At 36.7% G+C, this 15200-nt stretch overlaps 1 protein-coding gene across 5 annotated transcripts in view; it reads left to right on the top strand.

Annotated features, from left to right (window-relative positions):
• znf423 (zinc finger protein 423) overlaps positions 1 to 15200 on the top strand; it is a 392953-nt gene that overhangs the window by 124157 nt on the left and 253596 nt on the right. For 4 of the 5 annotated variants that reach the window (XM_059992897.1, XM_059992895.1, XM_059992899.1 and 1 more), the window contains exon 3: positions 13727 to 13930. In XM_059992897.1, the coding sequence (XP_059848880.1) occupies positions 13727 to 13930 (204 nt within the window). The remainder of the gene's footprint in view (positions 1 to 13726; positions 13931 to 15200) is intronic. The other variant, XM_059992896.1, reaches the window with a different exon arrangement.

Here is a 15200-nt window from a genome sequence, read left to right on the forward strand (position 1 = left end):
GGAGGAGAATTTTGGTGATAATTTTCCCTCTGGCAAACAACAGATACTGCAATCAAATTTATCTTTTTTTTTTGGCAGATTGTCACACTTGCAGTGTCTCTGAAGTCCCTGAGCCATATTTTTCTTTTCCCAGAAATTAAGTTGTAAATTTGTGATTGAAGTTCTTCACTGCCAAGTTTTAGAGCTTCAATAATGAAGCATATGAACGTGAGGTCTTATTGTTTTTCTGTTGGCAAATAGCCTTTGCGACTTGCTGTTGGGCAGCATTGGTGATGACATTGGACTGATAGTTTACTGCACAATGGGGTCAAAGGTGCTTAAAGATAGAAACGTGACAGTTGAGTTGTTAATGCATAATGTATCTTCATAAGGTTCTTGAAGCCATCTCCCTCCTTGTCATTCGTACTTTAACCATAGTAGTCTTTAAATTGCTGGAGGATGGGAACTGAACTGAAGAGACAGAGGAAGAGCCGGTTTTGCTCACAAATAGAGAAAGCTTGCAGGCAGCATGAGAGGGAGGATAGGCAGGTGATAGAGAAAGGGTGCACTCAGATTGATGGTTTGAGATGTGTCTATTTTAATGTAAGAAGTATCATGAACAAAGCGGATGAACTTAAAGTGTAGATTGGTACTTGGAGCAATGATGTTATGGCCATTACATCATTGGCTCAGGGACAGGAATGGCTACTTAGAGTGCTGGGCTTCAGATGTTTCAGAAAGGACGGTGGGGGGAGGGGCAAAAGAGGTGGGGGGCGTGGAACTGCCGATCAGAGATAGTATCACGGCTACAGAAAAGGAGTAAGTCATGGACGGATTGTCTACTGAGTCTCTGTGGGTGGAAGTTAGGAACAGGAAAGGGTCAATAACTCTACTGGGTGTTTTTTACAGACCACCCAATAGTACCAGGGACATCGAGGAGAAGAAAGGGAGACAGATTCTGGAATGGTGCAATCATAACAGGGTTGTCGTGATGGGAGATTTTAATTTCCCCAATATTGATTGGCATCTCTCTAGAGCAAGGGGTTTAGATGGAGTTAAGTTGTTAGGTGTGTTCAGGAAAGTTTCCTGACACAATATGTAGATAAGCCTACAAGAGAAGGGGCTGTGCTTAATCTGGTATTGGGAAATGAACCTGGTCAGGTGTCAGGTCTCCAAGTGAGGAAGCATTTTGGAGATAGTGATCACAATTCTATTTCCTTTACCATAGCATTGGATAGGGATAGGAGCAGACAAGTTAGGAAAACATTTAATTGGAGTAAAGGGAAATATGAAGCTATCAGGCAGGAACTTGGAAGTATAAATTAGGAGCAGATGTTCTTAGTGAAATGTACGGCAGAAATATGGCAAATGTTCAGGGGATATTTGTGTGGAGTTCTGCATAGGTACATTCCAATGAGACAGGGAAAGGATGGTAGGGTACAGGAACCATGGTGTACAAAGGCTGTAGAAAATCTAGTCCAGAAGAAAAGAAAAGCTTATGAAAGTTTCAAAAAACTAGGTAATTAATGATCGAGATCTAGAAGATTATATGGCTAGCAGGAAGGAACTTAAAATGAAATTAGGAGAGCCAGAAGGGTCATAAGAAGGCCTTGGCAGACAGGATTAAGGAAAACCCAAAGGCATTCTACAAGTATGTGAAGAGCAAGAGGATAAGCTGTGAGAGAACAGGACCAATCAAGTGTGACAGTGGAAAAGTGTGTGTGAAACAGATGTAGCAGAGGTACTTAATGAATTCTTTGCTTCAGTATTCACAGTGGAAAAGGGACCTTGGTGTTTGTAGGGATGACTGACAGACTGAAAAGCTTGAGCATATAGACATTAAGAGAGAGTATGTGCTGGAGCTTTTGGAAAGTGTCAAGTTGGATAAGTCACTAGGATCAAATGAGACGTACCCCCAGGGTACTGTGGGAGGCGAGGGAGGAGATTGCTGAACCTCTGGCGATGATCTTTGCATCATCAATGGGGACAGGAGAGGTTCCGGAGGATTGGAGGGTTGCAGATGTTGTTTCCTTATTCAAGAAAGGGAGTAGAAATAGCCCAGGAAATTATAGAGCAGTGAGTCTTACTCAGTGGTTGGTAAGTTGATGGAGAAGATCCTGTCAGGCAGGATTTATAAACATTTGGAGAGGCATAATATGATTAGAAATACATGGCTTTTGAGCCTGATGAAGTTAGAGCAGTGGATGTAGTGTATATGAATTTCAGCAAGGCATTTGATAAGGTACCCCATGCAAGGCTTATTTTGAAAATAAGGAGACATGGGATCCTAGGTACATGGAGTTTAGAGAAATAGAGGGCTATGGGTAACCCTAGGTAATTTCTAAAGTAAGTAGATGTTTGGCACAGGTTTGTGGGCCAAAGAGCCAGAATTGTGCTGTAGTTTTTCTATGTTTCTGTGTTAAATTGTGAGTGAGGATCAGTTTGTCTTTGGCATGCAGTTATTTGATGGTTCCAGGATTTGGTCGGAAGGGTTCATAACACTAGTGTACAAGTTCTGCATTGGAGTGAGCTAAATGATCATGAAATATTTATGCATCATATAAAGGATGATCATTCTTCAAGTCAAAGCTCCAACTCAAGAATACTGCTCTTCAATAGAATTACCAATCCAGAAGGTGATATGCAAACTGCCTTGTTCTTTGATCCAGGAAGATGGATAGAAGATGAGAGAAGTCATGCAGTCATGTTGCAGGGTGCGGGGAAGCAAGGAAGAAGCAGTAAACAAGGACATTTGTCTCTGAATCTGGAGAATGTATGCTCGTGATTCATGAATGTATATGTGTAAGTACTGAGAGCAACTTGCAAGCAAGCAGCAAAGCCTGGTATTCAGCCATCTTCCAGCTGTTTGCCATTGGACCAAGTTCTTGCTCAGTCAAATCTGTGTGGTACCTAGTGTGAAATGACCATCTAGTGTTCAAAGAAGGCACAGGCACATACCTCCACTCTTCATCCTGAGGTTTGGAATCTGAAATGTCAGAGCTCTAATGTATGGCCTCAAGCGTAACAGACCTGCCGTCGTAGTTCATGAAATGGATTGTTCATATTTGACATTACCATGTTGAGTGAGACAAGATGAGCAGAAGGTGACCAGCTAGGTTTGCTGGAAAAGACATTATTTCCTCTGTTAAACTAGATTGTTGGTAGTTGTTTAAATTTGACTGACATTTTGCTACTGTTATTATGTTGTTTGTTATTTTACATGCAAGGTGTTGGGCAAAGATGAGAAAGGGCTGAATGAATTTGTTCTGAATGACTAGTTTCTGTTATTTCCAATGATGTACTTTTGTACTAATGGTCAAACTTAACAGTCATTTCTCATTTTGTCAATTATTTTGTTATTTTCTTGAGCTGTGTGGATTGAATGAAGCTTTTTAAGGAAGCCTAAAATGGTTAAAATGGTAATATTTTTTGCAAACAAAAGGTTCTCATCCCACAGTTATAGCTTGGAGAACGACTGACTAATTCAAAACAAATATGCATACATTAAAGAACTGTGCAGAGTTAGGAGTAGTTTAGTTCTCAGTGATTTGATTCTATCCAGCTATTCTGTAGGTATGCTGATCTGCAGCGTGATTTTATTTTCAGAGGAGGGAACAAACTCAAGCTAAAATACTGCACAGCTGACCCAGTCAACAAATTGTAGAACATGTGATACAATTAGGATGTTATCCTGAGGACCGAGTTGCAAATCTATAGCTCTCACAACAAATGACTTGACATATTACAACCAATTACATGGCATCGGCATGGGGTTCAGAGCAGCATGGTAATCGATCATAGAGTTGTGAATAGCTTGGCACTTCCTTTGCTTTCCAATTGTGTAGAGGGCAAGGCATTCAGCCAGAAGAAGGATATTGATGACAGTGAAGCCTATGTAACTTCCAACAGGGTGGACCTGATGACTGATGATGTGGCCAAAATTTTATTTGCCTCTGCAGCTGAAGTCATAAAGAAATTAAGTTGATTCTTGCTTGGCTTGTCAGCTTCTAAATGGGGACCTGTTAAAATAACTACCGAGAGAAGGAATTTTTTAATATAAAAAGCAAAACCTTTGAAACAAGTTTGAGTAACTTGGAGAAGCCAAGGTATTTGGAGAGGTAATGATAATCAATACACATGAAGCTTGACGCTGGTTGGGACATGAAATGCATACATTTTGGAAGCTCATGAATGCAAAAAAATATTGCCAAATCATTTTTCTTTTGTGAATTGGAAGTCAAAAGATTCCATAGGCTAAGTAGTTACATCTAAAATGTCTACAATAATTCAGCAGACACCTGAATCCAATTTGAAGAAACAGAGGGAGAGCATCATAATGTGAAAACTGTTGGATGATATTAGTAACTCATTTGTATGGAAGAAGGAAAAACAGGTGAAAACTACTGAACAATTAAGAAACTATAATGAACAATTTCTTTGGGACATGGTTCACTTGGCTGTCTTGCAGATGTGGACAATATCTGCCAGATAGCCCACTGGAAAATTAAAATCTGTTTCAGCATGAGAATGGGGAACAGCAGTCATTGTAGAGATCAGCACTGAGAACTGTCAAATTGTTTTGGGACTTTAGTACTGGGGCTGGAAGGTTAGATTTCTTTTGAGGGATTGAAACATCAGTGCCCCAGAGCACAGTTTTTCAGTTCACAAATGGAATCCAACTGAGTCCAGAAAATATCATGATGGAGAATGTTGGCATTTTGGGTTACAGTGACTATAGAATATTCCAAAGTGTAGTTTAAAAGAAAATCAGTTGAGAGTTGTTATGGTGAACATGTGGAAATTTTCCTTGATATAAAATTATAACACCTTGACAAGTATAAGTATAAGACATTTAACCTTGTGTTAAACCTCTTGAAGATTGTAGCTGTATCAGCATATGGCCCAAAACTCTGATTTAACTTGTATATCCTCAGATATACAGGAATTGTACAGATATTGTACAGGAATGATTCATGAGCCCAACTAAAGTGAAGTGAGGGAAAATTCTCCATTGTCACCCAGTTTTGTTTCAATAGTGTCTTGATAATATGGTAGAAAAACATCTTTATAGATTGTCTTGGGGGTGTCTGTTGCAGACATTTTGTAAGAATTGTATCTTTGGCAAATAATACGTTGCTTGCTCATTCACCTGGAGATCTGTTGTATCTGACAGAGTTAATTAGTGGATGTGGGATGTAATGGTGGACACCCCAAGGGAAATGTCATTGCTCTGCCTACTTAAAGGAATTAAAGCATTGTTTGAAAGAACCTGAGAGGGTACCTTCATTTGACAGTTGTAACATGCTGAATTGTGCATGATGGCATGATTCCAGTTGGTGATTTTTTTTTGATACTTGGGATTCTGGTGAATGCCAGTTTTAGCTTGATGCAGTTCTCTGGGATTATACTCCCAGAAGAGCAAAAATGTTTTTTTCTTGTTTCACTTCAGTTACAGTAATGTTCCTGCACAGACTGTGTCATTGCTTTGAGGCATTCCAAGTTAAAAGCTTTCTTTGATCCATGCATTAGACTTGGTCAGAGCTAATGTTAAACAAATTGGAATCCTGGGATTAGCAGAAAGCACCTTTGGGACCCTCTTGCAAAATTCCTGGAGAATAGGTCCTTGAAATTAAAATCATGGCCCTTCAATAAATAAACACGTGGAAAGACATGAGTAATTTTGTTTCAAATAATGTTCAAATGAATACATCACCAAAGTCCAATGTCATTATATAGGTGAATAAAATTTGAGCGGAGAGCTTTTTTTCTTTGTTTGAGGCCACTCATTTCAGTCCCCGGCTCTCACAGATGAATCTTGCAGTCATCCTTAATTTTGCCATCTTGAGCTATTTTATAAATGATCACCAATTTACACTCAGCTTAGATGTGGACTAAGGTGAATTTTCACTTTTTTTTCTGTCCAGCTGACAAAACTGTCTATATTTTCTTGTATACTAAAACTTTAGTCCTTACTGTTGACACCACAATATTTTCTTTACCACATGCAAATTTCTTAATCATGATCCCTACTTTTTAGCTCTGAACCATCAAAATATACGACACAACATAAAGGACAAACTGCTGTGGAGCACATTGATTTCTGTCACTGTGCCACAGTACTGTGCTAAATTCTTAGGCACCCTAGATTTTTTAATATAAACCTTGTTTTAGATGTTTTATGTTTTGTTTTCTGTATTAATGTGTCAGAAAAGAACACATTTTAGATTTCCAAACGTTCATTTTCCAAAAAAGTTACAGAATTTTTTGTATTTCGTTAAAGAAAGCAATATATTAAGTAACAGACCACTTTTATTAAAACACTGATTACTTTGTGGCCCAATACATGATTAAACAAAGATAATAAGCAGGTACTAATGATCAATGACAATGAGTTCAATGCGCTAAACTGATTAACTAAAACTGGTGTAGAAGGAATCAAACTGGGTGAAGGACAACCAAGCTAAAAGGTGAGGTGTTGCAGATGTGATGGTTTAACCTTCAAATCATCAATTCTTACACCATGGCAAGAGTTAGCCTAGCAACAAGACACAAGGTGGTCATCCTGCAACACCAAGTTCTCTCCCAAGCAGAAATTTTACAGTAGACAGGAGATTCAAGGTGTGCTGACCAAGCTCTTTTGAAGAAGCACAAAGAAACAGGCAAGGTTGAGGACCAGTGGTTGGCCACGGAAACTGAGTGCAGTAAATGAGTGATACATCAAATGGATGTCCCTTCTAAATCTGCTAACGGCTCTGAACTCACAGAAACCACTGCAACACAGTACAGCCCTCTGTAGTCTGGAGAAACCTTGTCAGAAGTGGCCTTCATGGAAGAGTTGCTGCCAAAAAGCCATTACCTGTGCACTACACAAGGACTGGGGTGCTAAACAATGGCAGTAAGTGCTCTGGACTGACAGGTCAAAACTTGAAATTTTGACTCAAACAGGAGGCAGTTGGTCTGTAGAATAGCTGGAGAGGACTAGATGGATGAGTGCCTGCAGCCAACAGTGAAGGATGATGGAGGTTTTCCCTGCAGGTTTGGGGCAGCTTTTCTGCAAATAAAGTTGGGTGATCTGGTCACAATTAATGGAATCCTTAATACTGAGAGGTACAAGCAGATTCTCATCCATTACACTATACCATCAGTGAGGTGTTGGATTGGTCTGAACTCTATTTTGCAGCAGGACAATGACCCCAAACACACAGCCAAGGTCATAAAGAACTATCTTCAGTGTAAAGAAGAACAAGGAATTCTGCAACAGATGGTGAGGCCTCCATAGAGATCTGATCTCAACATCATCGAGGCTGCCTGGGATTACCTGGAGAGACAGAAGCAACTGAGAGAGCCAAAGTCTGCAGAAGAACTGTGGCAAGTTCTCCAAGATGCTTGGAACAACCTACCAGCTGATTTCTTATAAGTATACCATCATGCAGTTTTAAGAGGATTGATACAGTTTTAAAAGTGGGGTGGGGGGGGGGGGTGTTACATAATATTGATTTGATTTAGGTTTTTTTTTAACTCTTTGCTGCTCTTTATAGTAAATTAGTTGAAATTTAGAAACTTTTCATTTCATTGTTTTTTGAAAGCATCTTTGTTTTACAGATTTATTTTTACATGTGCTCAAGACTTTTGCACTGTACTGTAATTTGCCATATATCCTACCCCTGGATTACAAATGCCCAACTTTGGACACCCTGGCAGGCACAAGCTTGCAAAATATTATTAAGTAGCTGCACACACTTGTTTTGATAAGTGGCAGAACTAGTTTTCCCTCCCCCACCCCCACCATTTTAGTTATTTATTTTTCTTTACCATTCTTGTATGCTTATTGTATGAAAGTATGCTTATCTTAACATACAATTTTTGTGTATTTTCTAACTTAGAAACAAAATAGTTGGTGGATGTCTGCAAAAAGAGAATTCATTAGTTATTTGGGAATGGCATGTATACATTTAGGACCTTGTCAAAAGCCTTGCTAAATTCCTGAAGACTCCATACTTTCAGTACCCATTCAACCCAAATCTTGTGAAGGTAAAAGGATCTCACTTGTGTATCGATGATCCAGTATCTGACCTAGATACTATCAACCTGTCAGTGACTCACTCAATAGTGGAATCTAGTGGGGTAGTCCTCTTGGTAATGATCTCAGTTAGATTCTTTATACCCTGTTTCCCAGAACTCTTCAAAATTAAGAAGTTTATTAGTGCTTTTTCCTCATAAGGTACATGATTCTTACAATGTTAAACGGAATCATTTAGATGCTTGCAATCCTTTTTATTACTGACATCAAGGCTGACTTGGTTTGGGCAAATGGGGTTTGTTCTCAATTTTGAGAATAATCTGCACCTTAAATGAGTACAGCGCAAACTAGTAATGTAAATTTTTCAGTTTTGACTTAACAGTTCAAAAGAGCACGTTGGCATTACTTGTTCACCAGAAACTGTAAAGTTCTTTGGTGATTCAGAGTTTTGTGCATCCACTCAACAGACTGAGGGATTAACGTTTACAAAGCAATACCGCTCAAGGTCTGAAGAAATCAATTCAAAAGGAACTACCAGTTTCCATTTGAGGTTGTCCACTGGCATCTAGGAGCTGTAATATTGTCTGGAAGCTAAGCAGCCTATCACATTGAAGAATGTACTTCACATTTCTTTTGTTTTGAAATATTTATGTAAAATAATTTACAGCAGATACACAGAATTTTTAAGTTGATGTTTTCAAATCTGTGATTATGACATAGCAGGAACTCAAATTAATTTTGCAAGATTTTCAACTTATTTTGTGATCAAAGCAGAAAAATGTCTTCAACTTATGCTAATTCAAATTACTTCCTTTGGTTTTATTGGTGGAAGCCAGTTTGTGAAGGGGGCTGAATCACTAAAATCAATTTCACGATTTTTCCATTGAACTCGACGTGTGGAGAAATTGCTATCTGTTTCCCAAGGTTGTGCCAGCAATTGTTGATGCTGACATAAATCCAGCCACTGTTTTATCCTAAAATAGTGCAGCATGTCTTACTACTATTCTGTAATGTCAGCCTTTAAGCATGGCATATCTGTTCACAATTGAATATTCTCATATGGAAGCCCATTCTAACTAATCTTGTACTTTGAGATCTTCCTGTTTTTGATTTGTAGTTTCATTTTTAATGGTATGGAAAAGAAAATAGTTATCACTTAGGAGAAAAAGGTTTCAACAAGCCAAACTTACTTGCAACTGTTCATATCAAAATGAAGACCATTTATGGATGAAGTATAATGCTTAAGAAGTAAATGAAGGCAGGTTGCATTCGAGATGTTTCCCTTTTAATAGGTTAAAGAATTCCAGTGCATAAGCCAACAAAAATTTTATTTTTAAATATGTAGTAAGGTTAGGAGCTTGATGATTTTTCAAGCTGTGCTGGAAATCTTGCATGCATTTGCCATGGTTACAAATATTAGAAAATTATGATTCTGAACAAAGGACTGAAAATAGCAAACTCTCTAATAGGTTTATTTAGCTGGCAAAACAAACTTGTTACTTGATAGTTTGTTCTGCGGCTGTTTTATTGATTTGATTAAACTCCAGACATCTATGCCTTTTCTGCACAAGTTTCAAAAGTAAAGGGAACAATGTCCTTTTTCATCTTGTAAGCAATCTCATTGTAAAGATTTAATGTATTTTAGCAATTTATATGTTTATTCCTGAAATGGGATTGAAGATTAGTGTCTTAACCATAATTTTAAAATCCTATTATATTTCCTTTAGCCACATATGAAACAAAACACAAAATCAGGCAGTAATCGGCAACTGGAGCAATTGCCATTTGAGTGAAGCCTGTTGGATTCAGAAACGTAGAGCTGATACTGAATGGTCTCAGTGGTGTAAGCTCAAGAGTGATGTCCGGTTCTGTACTTTGTGAAATTCTTATTAAGAATGGGTAGTTTATTTGAAACAGCATACTTGTGAAGATTTACGCAGGTTTGTTGTTCAGACCAGATTTTTGTTTAAGAGGCCTGGGGTGTGTCTGTTACTGTACATTGTTGGATTAGTATCTTGCCACTCTACACTGACTGATAAATCCTATCCTGGCATAGGTTTCGTAGGGAAACTGTGTACTATTTAGGAAACTGCAGGGAGCAGGTGAAAAATTAGAGGTATAATTCGCATACCATCGCTACATGTTTCAGGAAATTTTGTTGACAGACAAATTAAATTTGCCTCATTCATATGGGTCATAATTTCTGCACATTTAAAAAAATATTAATTTTTATGAGCCAAATCTTTCTATATATACATAAAGCATTTGTGTGCTTTGTTCATTAGATCCAATGTGTTGGACTTGGCTGTCACATATTAGCTCATGCAAATTACTGTGATAGCTTTGAACTTGATTGGTTGAAAATCCTCGTTCATAAAACAGTGATAAATCACAACTAAATAGGCATAGCAGATACCAATCAACACCTAGGAAGTGCTAATGAAAACTATCAATAAGCAATTTCAAAAAAACCCACAAAAGAATTGACAGTGAGATACAATAGTAAGAAGTAGATGAAATTGTTCCAGATGCTTTTTGATAGTTTTAAGATGAGGATTTATTGCTGTAAATAAATGCTGTAATAACATAATTTACAGTATGGACATGAAGATAATGAAACTTAATTAAACAATAGCCCTGAATTTGCTGGAGAGTTGCATGCATGTTGTGTATTGGGTTTTATTTCTTCATCTTCAGCTCTGGCTAATTTTGTGATGCAAATTGGAGGGCGTAAATTTATAGCGGTGTGGCAAGGTCACTGGGGCATTTGGGATTTTGGTGAATGACTGGCAATACTCTGTTGTTAACCAATGAAATATCAGAACTTGCCTGGCTACTGAAACCATGAAGTTTCAGAATGAATATCTAATTTAAATGTTTATTGAAATAGGACTAAATTGCATACCTTTAGGATATGACATATAGACATTTGAACTAAGGCAGCCTCCTGCTCAGAGTTCTGATTGATTTTTAATTCGTACGTGTTCAGGATCTAAAGGCAGCTGTTGCATACACATGGAGAATGTATATTTTATGTCCGTTCACAGCAAATGAAATATGACGATCCTGTTTGCAAGCCAGTTATTAGCCAATGAGAATTTATTGCACTGAAGCAATTTTCTATCTGCTTTCTGTTAATTTTTAAAATTCTTCTTTAGTACTTAGTATGATTAACACAAGAGATTCTGCAGATGCTAGAAAATTTTATAAACTTTTCTATTTTATAATTTTGTAAGTTGAACACATCTTTAATGTAAAGTTTATGTTGCATGAAAAGAATAACTAGTTTAAAGTGAAAGTCTGTTCGAAACTTAAGCTATCACAAAAAAAGTCCCTTACACTGTGAGATAGCAGCCAACATGTCCAGCAGTAAGATTTGTTTTACAATGCATCATCTGTAATTTCTACATGCTCTTTGCTAGATTGTTCTTTTTTTTCAATCTAATAGCACGCAGAGCAAATTTTACAACTTTTTTTTGACTTGCAATGAGGGGCACAAAATGTTTTTTTAATCCATTATTACGAGCAAGCACCATGAGCTTGCTATCACTTCTGTCACCAACTTTTGGCTCAGTAGCATTTCATATATTTGAAATGTGTCCAGGAATGTTTTCTTTCAAACCCAGGAGCACTTCATTTTTTCCAGAGCCATTGCTTTTTAGCTAAATAAGGATTCTTTTTATAATTCCCAACATGGATCTATCTAAATGACCAGACTGGCTTTTAATAAACGATTTATCTGTCCATCTATCCATCCAAACACCCCACTGACTGTGCTATCTCTTTTATTGCTTTCAGACTTCTAAATTTATCATGGGTTATCTGCATCATTCCCTCAACTGATCCTACTTACACCGTTTTAATATGTTGGGTATTAAGTGCTAGTTATTTCAATAGTGGAGTGCAATAACATACCATGATCATTTCCTTTTAAAATGTCACTATCGATTCATTCATCCTTACCAAAAAAAATTTTAAACATTCACTTCTCTCAAAAAAATCTTAGCTTATTGTGCATGCACTGATTGTCAGAGGGTACTGTTATGAAACGTGGTTTTTGGAAATATTTTCACCATAACAAAACCTGAAGGAAGGTCATTTTTGTTCAGAGAATTTGGGAAACAGGAAAAGTGAAATGAAATTTTGCAATGAAGTTGCTTGCGTGTAATACTATTAGATTTATAATGCTGCCGTGTGGATTCAGAAACCAATCTGAGGGTAGCTTTCTAAACAAAATGTGGCGGATATTACTCTTTATGCTGCACTTACCTTAATATATTTTGCCTAGTGATCAGTTTCCCAGTTTATTGACAACTTTCACATTATATGTTCATGTTGCATTGTTAATGTATTTGGCACAACAGAAGCATTTAAAAAAACAACTGCCCCAGTTACTACATTTTAATAAAAGTAGACATGGTGAAATTGTTAGGATCTTCATAAGAGACTTTAATACTGAATGTAAAATTGTTTATATATCATGTAGTCACCAAGGAAAAATCCTCAATTTAAAAGCTTGCAGTATTTAAAGCTGTGAATTAAATAGTAATGAATTTAAACAGTCCGGTAACAAACTTAATATGAATTTAGCATCTTTATGTGTAGGTTACACAGTAACTAAATCAAAAACGTTATAATATAAATTTAAGGACTAAACAAAATTTTCTTTTCTTTTTGTGGAACAACCATAGATTCTGTTGTGGTTCTTGTTTATTGACAGTGTTGCTGAAAATTAAATCCATTGAAAGTTCCACACATATGGTGTTCTTGGCATTTGATACAATCGCCTGTCAAATCAGACAAATGACAGCTCAGAAAGGTCATGAAGGTCAGATCTCCAGGAGGTCAAAAGCAGATAACAATGTGAAACTTGGAAAAACACTTAATCATGTTGGTTTTAAAGCACAGTGGGATTTTCTTTAATTTTTGTAACATATAGATTTTATACATCAATGGAACATACTGGATTATATTTCAGGGAGCATCTAATATTTAATCCTTTTGCTTTGTAATTTTCACAGTCGTATGCTATCTTTTTGCTACAATTCAACCTGCTAATCTTAGAAATGCTGTTTAATTTCATTGTTTTACAATGAGAATCATCAGAAAATAGCATCATCATGACCCTGTAAATGAGGTGTCATCATTTAATCAACAAAATTAATTTTGCAGAATCATATTTAAATAGTTTAGAATTTTGAGTTTATGAAAATACAAGCCATTGTATTCCTTTGTTCTGTAATTGCAAATTTTGATCTACATTGTGTGATTTACAGAATGTGCAATGTGTTTGTTACTTAAATGGAAGAACAGCACTCCACTGTAATAAAACATGAATATTCTGAAATGGAATTGCAATTACTCGTTTTGTACCTATGTAATCTATGTAAGGGAACTGAGTCAAAGTTAAGAATGTCCATTGAAAAATAGTAGTTATCTTTGATAATATGTAAGGTCAGTCCAGTTTGTGTTTATAAATAGATATAATATTAGTTACTGTGGAAAAATATAGTGGTTTTCTTCAACTTACTTCAACATGCATTTTATTAGTCATAACTGGGATATACAATGAATAGATTAGTTTGTAATTTGAGATATTGCACTGGTATTACTTGTGATTTTATCTCAAACATTAAATTGTATTATTTTTCTATATTTCTCTCAATGTATATCATAAACCTTTCTGCAACACATTTATGTGAGTTATAGTATTTTCTGCTTCATCAGCAGGAGCCTCAGGAGGAGACCAGGAGTATGATACCAAGGACGGACAACTGTTGGAAGACAGACACAGCATGACCAGTCAGGAAGAGAGAAATGAAGATGATGAAGACATGGAAGATGAATCAATTTACACCTGTGATAATTGTCAGCAGGACTTTGATTCACTGGCTGACTTGACTGAACATAGGGCACATCGCTGTCCTGGAGGTAATGTTAAATTAACTCAGCATTCTGGCTTGGGTGGACTGGTTAATTGGGTACAACTGATTAGATATTATTTTATACAAATTTAGCTAAACATGTTTTAATTTATGGGTTTACCCCAAGATTCTAATTATAACATATTGAAATTTACATTAATAATAGGGACTGTTGTATCTAAATGAAATTCTTAAGAGCATGCTCTATAAATATAATTTACCAGATATGAGTAGTGAATATTTTAGGGAGCTGTCTAGTATAATGTACTATAAGAAGTTATCTAGTTAAACATGCAAACAAAAATTAAATTGTTTCACCACTTAATAGTATAATTTCATAAATTCAAAATGTGGTCATTTGCTCTCGTGTGTATTAAATTTATCTTGTGTGGGAATTTCTTTCAGAAACTAATAAGCTGGTACATGGTCTGCATAATCGATGTACTGTGCAATATGTTTAAACGAGAACCCAAAAATTGAATTCAGGGTACTTTTGCTTTAATTTCATAAACAAAAGACTCCCTTGTTTACCAACCTTCTGAAATGTGAAATCATTCCCACAGCTTATCACCCCTGTCATGGATATCTATGTCAGATCTTTTGCTGTAATATCTACCTAAAAGCATCATTCCTGTTGAAGATCAGGCTACAATATTCTTGAGAGTTGTTCCTAATTAAAGGTCATGTTGAATGGAATTTCTTTCATGGCAGACAACTGGCTTAGTCATTTATTGCTGGACTTGGCTATATCTCTTTAAATGCTACTGGGTCCTTCAGTCTTTTGTCAAAACTGCTTACTACAGTCCAAGGAATTCATGGACTTCAGTAAGACAGACGTCTTCTGTTCAAATGTTTTCATTTTGCCTCCCTTTCCCAAGTCTTCCATCGCCCCCCCCCCAAGTCAAATTTCCCAAGGATTTCACTAGCTAAGTCTCAAACTTGTACTTCTCATGTCCTCGTATCAAATTCAACTTGTCTATAAGATCTTTTTCCTATTCGCTGGCTTCTGTGTTGCTGACATTGATAAGTAATCCCTTTGTTTAGGTGCTGTTCACCATTTCTTCAAACTTACATTCATAACCACACATAAGACCCCTCTGTATTAACCAACAATTGGTCCATTTTTGCTCAAAACATTCTGGATACATTGCTTCCAACTTATTCTGAAGGCAGCCAATGAGATTTTTATGACCTATCTGCAGTGTGGGAATGACCCTTAAAAGGCTACAAATGGTATCTTGATACGCTGAAACAGTGACATCTTGTCTCTCCTTGTA

The sequence above is a fragment of the Hypanus sabinus genome, chromosome 17, assembly GCF_030144855.1.
Source record: "Hypanus sabinus isolate sHypSab1 chromosome 17, sHypSab1.hap1, whole genome shotgun sequence".
Classification (NCBI taxonomy): Eukaryota; Metazoa; Chordata; class Chondrichthyes; order Myliobatiformes; family Dasyatidae; genus Hypanus; species Hypanus sabinus.